Source organism: Neltuma alba, unplaced genomic scaffold (assembly GCF_004799145.2).
Source record: "Neltuma alba isolate B1F8T4 unplaced genomic scaffold, ASM479914v2 tig00013463_pilon, whole genome shotgun sequence".
In the NCBI taxonomy this organism is placed as follows: domain Eukaryota; kingdom Viridiplantae; phylum Streptophyta; class Magnoliopsida; order Fabales; family Fabaceae; genus Neltuma; species Neltuma alba.
In genome coordinates, this window is record NW_021637698.1 from 1 (window position 1) to 11,500 (window position 11,500).

The 11,500-nt window shown below is 32.7% G+C and overlaps 2 protein-coding genes across 4 annotated transcripts; both read right to left on the reverse strand.

Moving 5' to 3' along the window:
* Positions 1-349: 349 nt before the first annotated feature.
* LOC114737554 (uncharacterized oxidoreductase At1g06690, chloroplastic-like) lies at positions 350-3,000 on the reverse strand. The gene is made up of 3 exons (XM_028925503.1): positions 2,677-3,000; positions 472-562; positions 350-387 (listed from the first exon to the last, which is right to left on the reverse strand). Exons 1-3 carry the CDS (start codon positions 2,891-2,893, stop codon positions 378-380), a joined length of 318 nt encoding a protein of 105 aa, XP_028781336.1. The 5' UTR covers positions 2,894-3,000; the 3' UTR covers positions 350-377.
* Positions 3,001-3,791: 791 nt separating this feature from the next.
* LOC114737569 (reticulon-like protein B8) lies at positions 3,792-7,802 on the reverse strand. 3 transcript variants are annotated; one of them, XM_028925522.1, is made up of 6 exons: positions 6,776-6,787; positions 5,565-5,754; positions 5,302-5,482; positions 5,067-5,208; positions 4,560-4,629; positions 3,792-4,200 (listed from the first exon to the last, which is right to left on the reverse strand). In XM_028925522.1, the coding sequence occupies exons 2-6, from the start codon at positions 5,737-5,739 to the stop codon at positions 4,031-4,033; spliced, it is 738 nt and encodes a 245-aa protein (XP_028781355.1). In that variant the 5' UTR covers positions 5,740-5,754; positions 6,776-6,787; the 3' UTR covers positions 3,792-4,030. The 3 variants fall into 3 exon arrangements, with proteins under 3 accessions (XP_028781355.1, XP_028781353.1, XP_028781354.1); XM_028925520.1 differs by lacking the exon at positions 6,776-6,787 and adding an exon at positions 6,631-6,769; XM_028925521.1 differs by lacking the exon at positions 6,776-6,787 and adding an exon at positions 7,749-7,802 and having other exon boundaries at positions 3,794-4,200.
* Positions 7,803-11,500: the final 3,698 nt, after the last annotated feature.

An 11,500-nucleotide genomic window follows, 5' to 3' on the forward strand; every position in this document is an offset into this window, starting at 1 on the left:
CAAGTCGAGCAAGGGAATCTTTAAGTGCAGTGAGAACACTTTGACGACCAAGCCGCCAGGGCAATACGGCACACTTGGTAGCAACATCAATCTCTGCTCCTGGATCTCTCCGTTTTCTTTCCTTGATAAACCTTATATAACAAACAATGAGAAGCATTGATTTGAAAATTTCCTTAGAGGGTGAGCCTCAGAGAGTAATAGTAAGGTTGCTGTCATGTGACCTAGAGGTCAGGGGTTCAAATCCGTAAAATAGCCTCTCTGCTTGTAGGGGCAAGGCTGAGTAAAAATATCCCTCTTTAACTCAAATTGTATGAAAAAGGCACAACTGAAATCTTAGCACATATACCTCCAAGAAAGAACCTCTGAATTTACTGCTCCTAGCATGAGCTGCAGAGGGAACAAAATCTTACTACTCTCACCAACATTGACACTTGTTGAAATCTGGGGGGAAAGAAGATGATAAATGCTCACATTAGAACCGTAATTTCAGCAGTATCAAAGAAGGTTAGACCTCCATCAACACTAGCATTGAAAGCATCTCTGGCAGCTTTATCATCCTTATCTACAGGAACCACAAATACTGATGTCAAAATTTGATTCTTATGGGAAATCTAAAATTATTTCAACCAAAGGAGGATCAAAGCGACTAGAGTTTGCCAATCCCCATCTGAATAAAAATATAAAACAGTGAGGTTCTAATATTTATCCATCCAGTAAAAAGGGAAAAATGACATAATGTGTAATGTACCATGGAGCATGCATACCAAGTAGTAAAACAAGTTTAGAAGTCGTGCTTACTGAGACTGTGGCAGGTTGAGATGCAGCTTGTTTCAGGCACCAAAGCCATCTATCTTGTCTCCTATAGAGGTCTCATATTTAACCTTGTCCCGTTTTTTCTTGTTTTTATATTCCATTTTGACCTAACCAGCTTTTTATGCCTCAATATAAGACTGAATACTGGCGTGTCGTAATGAATTCACTTGATTTAGAAGGTACTCCAATTATGATGGATTTCTATACGAAATCAGTTATTTGATTTTATAATACTTCTTCGATCCTTAATATAAGGCCTAATTAACTAATTTAAATAGATTAATTGATTAAAGATGTCAACTAAATTGGTTAATATAATATGTTTTTTCTAAAACACCCTAAGGATCTTCCTTAATTCTCTCTCTCCCTCTTCTACTTATTATTGCTGGGAGAACACCAATAGGGTTAATTTGAAAAAAATTTTTGATACACATGTAAAATAGATCTTATATATAAGATCTATAATAATTCCCTAATTAGCTTTTATATTAAGGAATGGAGGAGCATTCTTATTTGATTAGTTGGGGTTAGTTGAAGGAGTTAGACACTCACAACATGACGAATTAAGGACAGAATCCATGTTAGGAGAAACACTCATATTTAGTGTTCGGCAGTTGTTCAAATAAAATTGTTTCTAATAAAAAGATAACCAAACATTTTTTTTAAAAAAAAAAACTTAGTAGCTAACTCCTAAGCTTAAAAACTATTCTAACATGACCAAACAAGAGAAATCAACCATTCAAAAACTGCTTGGCCATGTTTGACATAACACTTTTAAAAGTAATTGGATACTCTATTTCCTCAACTTTCCGTGTAAGTGTCCAGAGTTTCTTTTTAAAAAAAAAAAAAAATACAAGCGTAAGCGTCCAGAGTTGTTTGTGCTCCTGCACCAGGCTCAATCTCGACTATATCTAATCCAACATTATGAGCCAAGTCTAACGTTTGGGCCTTGGGCTTCATTCAAGCCCATTCTATTTAGGCACATAACACACGCCCAAGCAATTTTGAACCATCAGTACTGGGCTCTTGATGATGGGTAAGAAAGAGAGTTCCATGTATACCGGGTCAGATCAAAACCCGAAGGGCCCATTTTCTCATACAGATTGGGTTTGAAAAAAGGCTAAATGAAAATGTGTGTTTTAAATCTTGGCCATTAAACCCACGGATTAAATGAGCCAACCCATATAGGTTACAAGTTGGCCCGTTTAACCTAGATCATTTTTTGCCTTTAAATTCGTTTTTTTTTTCGGGTAAGGAAAATTCATTTTATTTGGTTAGAAATGAAGATTTAACTTAATGACTAATAAGTGCTACTAATTTAATATGTCTTAGAAGAAGGTTTAGATTAAATCATGTTGATTATGTGAAATATGTTATTAAAATGAGAATTACATGGCCTAGGGATTAGATTTAATATTTTTTAAAATGTTTTTTGGAAAAAGTGTGGGTTGGCGGGTGGGTTAACCCGAATAACACACCAATTCACACCCAATCCACCCGGTTTGGGTTGAGTTGGTAAAATATCAAATTACCAATCCATATGAAAATGGTGATTAGTGCGTAGCATCCTATCGTTCACCCGATTTTTAATTATTTTTTAATCATATCCTTATAGTTTTATCTGATTTCAATCAAATTTATGTGGTTGTTTTTTATCAGGTCCTAATAATTTCACTTGACAAGATCTGATTAAACTACAAAAACCTAACTAAAAATCAAATAAAACTATAGAGATCTGATAATTAATTTTTAAACGTAGCACGACCGGCATGAATTCACTGTTTTCACTCATTACTTCACTATGGAATATGGATATGAAGGGGACACAAGTCAGTCATTCATAAAAGGGAAGTAGGAATGTACCAGTCCATTTGAAATTGTTCCAGAAAGTAATATCACCCCAGGACCAAGCTCCAATTCCCAGCTTTGTCACCTTCAAGTCAGAACCACCTAACTTGATCTTCTTCTCTTCCTCTGTTTTGAGAGTAGCAGAGCCCTTAGAAGCAACTGATTTTACTCTCTGAACTCTCGAGTGACCCAGAAAACTACCAAACCACGCACTGCTGAGATGAAGGGCCATGAATAGGAAAATGCAATTCAAATTCAACAAAAAGGGGATCTGAAGTATGAGTATGAAAGAGGAAAACCCAAATTAAACCAAAGAACAAATTCTGAGAACAACTGAGACACGATTGCTAAGCAGAGTCCTGAGAGTTTTGAAGGAAACGAAGTTTTTCTTCCCAGAAATTTGTGCCAGCACAATAATTGAGCCGAGTAGGACGTTACGTACTCGCATTTAATTTTGTGGTCACAGGCCAGTACAATAATTGCTTCCAATGGTTTTCCTTCCATTCATTTTATCGATTTTAATGATTTCATTAAATTTTTTTATAATCATTTAATTTTTCAAGGTCATTTTTTATGGGAAATAAATCCAATTTCATTAAATAAGTAGACAGATTTTACTTAGAAATTTGAATACTCAAAAGCCAGAGCTTAAGATCTTCCTGCGCTTAAGATTTTCCTGCGCAATGCTCACTTGCTTATGGCTTAAGATTCATCTAGTATTCTAAATTATTTTTTCAGGACTAACACTCTAAAATATTTTGTAGTTTAGTTAATATCCTAAAATAATTTTCTAAGTACGTCCAGTATCGTAAAGTATTCCATGATTCAATACTCTAAAATATTTTTCACATACGACAAGTACCCTAATTTAAAATTTAGGATAAGACATTTAAAATGTTAAATGTACTTGTAAAAATTCTTCAGGTATTGAATAAAACACAATGCACAATATTAGGGACGCACCTTAACCTATTGCTCATTGTAGTTATAAAAGTAGCACATTTATGTAATTTGCATATTTTTATTTTGCTTATACAATTATCTTTAAGTTATAAGATATTAATTTTCACATGTCTAAAAATTCCTCGTATGAGAGAAACGGTAATGGATATGGGACTCTATACAGTCTATGCACATGAAGATCTGAGGAAATCTGAATTATGCCATGAGAAAACACACGAAGTTCATTCATGACAGATAATTAGGAGACTAAATTTCTTTCTCGCAACTGCCTTCACAAACAATGAAGCCTCCCTTCCAAGTCAAAGACTAAGAAACAGAAGCAGAAACAGCATCCAGCACAATATATTGAAACAGAATATTAAATACAACTTATTCAAGTTAAAACCAGAAAAGCATTACTAGCAATCTAATCATGCTTCTTTCCCTTGAGCTTTCCCTTGGAGATCCTGCTGAGAAGACCGGCATCGAGGTTCCGGAATCGGTTCTGCATTTCATCAAGAGCTTTGTACACAAATTTGTCGACTTCATCCTCATGCCTTTCATACAGAACAGGGAGTGTATGTGCAGCCACAAAACCTTTCCACACAAAATGAAGTATCTCATAAATAACTGAATTTGAATGGAACGATAACAACTTCATTGTTGAATTTTCTACAAATTCAATCCTTGTGAATTTTCCAGAACAGGTCATGCCACATGAAATGATACTAAGCACTTATTTGACATAAGCATTAGAAAAGCCAAGCATAGAAGATTAAGGTTAGAAAAGTCAAGGTCTATACAAGTTCCACATTAAGATCTCATAATTTAAGATTGGATTGTCAAATTAAGATCTTATTTGTATGATCCTTGAGAAAGTTTTTATCTATGTTATGAGTCCTTAGATGTCATTTTCTCTACATACTAAGCATGGCAAGAGAAAGAAGGTCACCTACCAATATAAATGACAGTGAGGAAATTGCACCAGCCTCCAATCACAGCCGCGGCCATCAAGCTTCCAACAACCTGAGAACACTTTAGGTGTTAGTCACAAATTCCTTGGAAAAGGAGAAAATTAGATAAGGGGGGAAGGAGGAGGAGGAGGAGGAAGCTACATTTGAGGGTGTAGTAGAAATATGCATCATTGTGGTATTCAACTCATCATCCGGAGTGAAACTACGCTAGTTTCTTTGCAGTTTGGATAAATTACAATAACTTCTTTTTATAGGCAGAGATTAGTATCGTGCCAGGAATTTGAAGACCAAACAAGAAGCTACCACAAATAAAAATAATATGTCAAAATTGAAAGATGAAGTTCTAAAACAAAGTGAATAGAGTGAAAAGAAAATGCAGAAAGGAAAAAATAGTTTCAGAAAGTGAACAATGGTTTAACCTAGAAAGGTATGAATTTGTATCAAAATGACAATAATAAAGTACAAAAGAGGCATAGAAAAGCAACATACAACAAGAAATTGCTTCAAGTTTCCTGAACAAGAAACATCTTGAAGAAACCTCAAACCTCGGTTAACCTCAGCACCAGCTGTTGTTGCAATGTTGACAAAGAAATCTTCTGGGAGAACAAGGCGGGGTACTTTAGATGGCACACTGTTACCAGGAAGAAAAAGTTCACTTGAAGCAGTATATTACATCAGAATAAACTCATGCAAAAGCAGAGATGAGATGTTCTCTGATAAAAACCTGCTAGAATAGCCTGAAGCATTTGACCAAATAAACTGCACAACCATAACAAGAACCAGAGCGAGGCATGAAAGAGTCAGGAGATGATAATTAAGCCATTCAAAAAGCACCCATACAGATGTTGCACTAGTTAAAACACTAGTAGAAATCTTCTTGTCCCTCCATAACAAGACATCAGCAGCTATGACATCAAAGGATAAAAAAAGTAAACAAGGATAATTATAATCATAATAACAAGAATGAGACAGGTTTCCGCTTCATACTTTTTCCACCCCCTAAAAGATGGTGCACAGGCCTCTGACGTCCAAACAGTCTCCTAAACTGAGAGTTCACAGAGTATGAACTCTCTCCATCAAAGAATGAGACAGGTTTCCGCCTCTCAGTGAATGTGTCCATGAGGTTGTTGAGAAGGTTCTCAGGTGAGATTTTGTCAGACATATTTCCAGAACTTCCCTAAAGTGTGAACCAAAAAACAAAAACCAAAAAAAAAAAAAAAAAAAGGAAGGAAAGATTGTACATTATAATTATAATATCCGCTATAGCAGTATCATTCAGAAAGTCAACAGCAACAGCATGCTCACGGTGAGAGTGAGAACTAGATTGTTTTCTAATGCATGACAAATGAGAAAAGTGCTGGACATCAGAGAACACCACAATGTCAAATAATATTACACAATTCTTTTGAAAATAACTTATTTCCACACATCCTCTATTTTCTTCAAGAAGCAAGCTTCATGACTTTGCTTACTGAAGCTTTAATTCTTCTGTCAGCATACAGCTCTTCAAAGCCAATGACTTCTTTCATCTAGAAAAGTTAACCTCTGTTCAAGTCCTACCAATAAGAAAATCAAGCTTCTTATAAATTTTATCAAGATTAAATTTTGATTGAACCTTAAGCTCTTCATGTAATTGTGCAAAGCTCTCACGGAGACCAACACAACTCAGTGAAGTGTTATGGCCCAATCTGAGCCACGTTCTCTAGTTTTGCGCCAAAATGAGCCAATAGACCTTTAACACCTGGTGTAAGTGTAGCATGAACCATTCTTCCAGATCTGATTGACCATCACAGTAAATAGGGATTGGATGATATGCTAATAAAAGTTGGTAACAATCATATAAAACGTAAATAGAGTGAAACAGGCAGAAATCTGCTGTAGCTTGGGACTTCAATCCCCCAAGCTGTCCTACAAAGAAAACATAGTCGCCCATTTTATTCAATGTTGAATGTAGTGTTTTGGGCAGACAAGCGAGGAAAGCAGCTTACAACTCATCGTAAAAGTTAATTGCTGCAGAGTATTTCCACACCCAACCAAAGGAGGTCATTCATACCCATAGCTTTGATGTCCAAGTAAAACGATGCATCTGCCCCTCTCCCCAGGAATCTGGTTCTTCTGAACTCAAAATCCGTTGGGGGACAGAGAAAAAGAGAGCGAGTGGGGGCGAGAGAGAAATGGAGTGTACGTATGAGGTCCACCTTCTCAGTTGCCATCCACTTTCTCTTCTCTTCTACTTCCTTCATGCTTCAGATGCACTATGCAAACTTCCACGTTCAAAAGATTCAAATCACTCTTCACGGTCACTTGATCAAGTTAGCCCATTAGTGACCAATAATAGAGTGCTTGCAAATACATGGGAAAGAACCTACCCTACTCCTGAATTCTTCACTACATCCATGAAGTTAAAGAAACTTTCCATCTGCAGGCTATATCATGCCTTGAATTCTGCATATCAATTATCAACGTGGTAGGAATTTCAACATCATTCTTATAGCAGCCTGCCCATGAAAGAGAATTTCCCTAATTTATAACAGGTCAACAGTAAGCAGTGCACATTGCTTTTCCTTGGTGGCAAATGGGAAGGACAAAAGGTAAGCCTCAACGATGGAAAAAACATTTTGGAAGATCAAATAATTCATGTCCCGATTTCAATCATATTTTAGAGGAGCAGTACCAAATAGTGAAAAGAAAATTCGTTTTGAACTTGGCCCCATTGAAAAGTTGATAACCCTGGTCCACGGGTGCTGTTGGTCCTGGTGGGGCAAGAGGAAGAAAGGTAGTGGGAACACAAGATTTCTTAATCGCCTCATAAGCTGAAAAAGCGCATATCTAAAATAAACACAGAGATAAATCTTCGTCCTAATAGCACAGTAAACCGTAGAGCTTCCAAAATTTAAACCCCCATCATCTCAGTCATCTACAACTGCGTCATATTCAACGAATTTTCATCCTAATACATTCATCTTCCAAATTTTCGTCCCAATACCAAGAGAGAGATCAGTTTTCATCTCAATCATCCACGACTATATTCATTTTCATACCAAAAAAAATCGTCAACGATTTCATCATAAGCCACAAGAGATTAATTATACAGTAAACATCAATCAGAGATTAAAGGATTAACTAGGCATGCAAAAGATTGACAAGAAATGAATCAATCAGTGCACTAACCGGAGTGCGCAGAGGGAGAATCGACGGAGATTGGAGCAAAAGGAAAAAGTAGGGAGAAAAAGTTAGTGGATGATGAAGTTATTAAAATGGCATTGGAAGAATTTCTGGGTGTTTGAAAACTGCATGCGGAATCTCTTGCACGTTTCACCTCAAAGTGGAAACGGTCATCGTTGACCCAATACCAGTAATCCACCAACCCGGATTCTCAAGTCCCAACTTCGAAGTCATCAAATGTATCTTTTTTTAATTCTTCTTTTTTTTTTTCATCCTTTTCCGTTTTGGAGTTTGCTTAATGGTTTCATTAGCGTTTTTGAACTTTTGATTGATTCTGTCATAGTGAAAAGTTTAAGAGCTGATCAGACAAGATGATAAATTTTCTTATTTTCCACGTGTTCTCTTTTTTAAAAAAAAATAAAAAATAAAAGCTAAGTAAACAATCAATTAACGTAATGTGACCTATATTTACATAGGCTTTTATTTTAAAAAAAAAAAATCAGTTTGACGTAGATAACATGTTGAAAATGTTTCATTTTCACAAAGTTTAAAGATGGAGAAAAGTTAAATGTCATAAAAGAAAAAAAAATGCATCAATTTAAAGTAGCTGTTAAGTAATAGTTTGGTTACAACCAAAAGGTTGGTTTGGACTCAATTACAAGTATTTATAAACACGTTTATGTAAATCAAGATAAAACTTCTCTTATATATTTATTTCATGATATATAAGTTATTACAAATGAGCCTTAGGATTATCTCAAACATTAATGTTTTTTATTAACCAACTCTTTTGTCGCAATTGATTTTTAAGTTTTTAATCTTATCCAAACATGCATTTATGTTTACTTCTTAGTGAGTAAGTAAATGATCGCTGCCAATATTTATATTCCTCTGGTCTTAATTTTTTTTAATTTTGGTAATTTCTTTGATAACCGTTGACAAATGAAGAGTTATACTTTGAACAGAATAATATTTGAAGCACGTCGATTATAAATTGTCCTTCTTATTAGTTTATTTCAAAATGAACAGGTTCGCAATTCTCATATCTCATCCAAAAAACTCAGGTACATTTTCAATTGTATCCAAAAATAAATAATAATAATAATCAAGTGGATTTGTTAGATAAAATATGGCCTATATATAAGATTTTGGATTCGGATAATCTTCAATACACCTTATTTAATTTATACCAATCCATGGAAAAGAAAACTCCCATTTAATATAGCTTTTATGATAAATATGTAAATTTTAATATACTGCCTCCGGTCCTAATTATATAATTAGAACCGGAGGTAGCATATAAAAATGTATGATTTTTTAAAAGCAAGTAATTAATAATAATGCAATTGAAATATACACTTGTTTCTTTACCAGAATATACACTTGTTATGCTTTTATTAGAAAACTTGTCTCATTTTGATGAAAAACTTTAGTTTTAGATGATATTTAAGCTCTTCTTTCCAACATATAATTCTAATCCATACATGGAGAAAACGATATTTATTGAAATGATTATAACAATTATACTTATTTAAAAAATTAAATATTAAAATATAAATTTGAAAATACTAAACTACCTGAAATGATTACAAAAATTATACTTATTTAAAAGACTACATATTAAAATATAAATTTGAAAATATTAAACTATCTGTATGATATAAAAATAAGGACAATTTTAACAATATGACCACAAAATTATATTCTTCCAACATGGATATTAATTTTGTAAAGTTTTTATCTCACTAATATATCTAGAATTATCCTGTTTAACTCTAAATTTTATCATCTATAACCTACAAGAAATTTCCAACAAGGGAAAAAAAAGGTGTGAAAGCTCTCAACTTTTTTTTTTGTTTGAGTAAAAAAGCTCTCAACTTGCAAGATAGCATGGAGGATGAGAAAGAAAAAGAAAAAAAGAAGGCAAAAAAAGAAGATTCATCAACATATTAGGTGGTGTTATAAATATAAAATTATATTATTAATAAAATTATCTTTAAGATAAAAACATGCCAAATTTAGTGTGACCAATCACAGCGTGCGTTGGTAAAATTGAATAAAAAATGTTTTGTTAAGGTAGAGAGCCAAGGATGAGAGCTAGCAGAAGTCATAATAAGTTAATAACAGTTGTTAATCTCATTGCCAAGAACAATTGATATTTTTAAACTTGTATTTAAACAGCTGATTTTTTTAAATAACTCTAACTTTTACTATCTTTTTTAATAAATATTATTCATTTAAGGAATTTGCTTATTTTTTATTGTTTAACATTTAATATCTATTTATATTCCATCCTGCAAATTCTACAAATATAAGCCATTAATGATTCATAATTTTTAAATTTAATTTTTTTAATAAATCAAAATAATAGGATCACTATTTGATTAGCCATAATATTAATAAAAATTATTCAAAATAAATTATTATTAAATCGAACATGTAAGATTAATTTTGTAGTATAATATACATAATAAAATGATTTTACATTTAGGACTGGATTGTAGGGAGTATAGTTTTAAGTAAATCCAAGCAGAATATCATTTAGATTATCTATATTGAAATGATAAGTATGGTTATCTCATCATTCAGGTGGATAACCTTTTAATGATAAATTTATTTTTAAAATTTTATATTTAATTATAAAGAATTTAAATTTTAAGTTCATATACAGCTCTACATATTTTTGGGTCCCGTTCAAATAGACAATCAAATAAAATGCAGTTTTCAATAAATTAGTTTACTTTGTCATAAAATTAGATTTTCTAATTCTTTTGGATTTTTTTGGCCAATTTATATATATCAGATGATATTTTTAAAAATTCATCAATTTTTTAATAAATGATATTTATACATTTAATTAGTATTAATTTATTTATTATAAGCTATTAGCAATGTATATCTCATCTCAAACTTTATAAAAGATCATGTAAAATTTTGTTGGTTGTGTAAAAGTTATGTTATACATTCCAGTAATGTAACTAATAATTAATATAAATATATTTCCCTCCAATAAAAAATTGCGATGAATTGGCAAACATAGCAAAGATTCAAGTTGAGAGAGGAAGAAAACATCAGGAAGAGAATGTGAAGGTGCAGAGACACTAATTCTTTCTGGATTTATTTGAACATCTAATGATTATTTAAAAACTAAACGTGCACTCATACAAAATTTAAGAAATTAATTGCAGATTCCTTCGGCCAAAAAAAAATTGCAGATTCCTGGGTTACAAAGAATCAACGTTATTTAATTTATAAATATTGAGATTTGAGGTTCCGTTTGATATGAAACATTGAAAATAAGGGATTAGGATTGAAATTACAATTAAAACAAATCATTAAAATAGCATTTGGCATAAATAATTACTTATTATATGGGATTAGACAAACTCACAAAGGTGAGATTGAGGAATATCACTTCTTCCTATGGTATTCTCCAATCCCACGTATATAGGTTTGGCTAATCCTCTATAACAAGTAATTTCTCATATTAAACACTCTTTTAATATATTTTCTCAATTGCAATTCCAATCACAATCTCTTATTTTTAATGTTTCCTACCAAACGCAATACGAGAGTTGTTATTTATACATAGCAGCGAACAATGGAACACATGGATTGCGAAAATGCGGCACATGTGCGGACTTAGTTATTATTCATCAGATGATGGGGTGAATAAGCCAATAGCAAAAACAATTGCTAATTGAAAAGTTAATTTGGTCATATATATATATATATATATATAATAACTCAAATTTTAT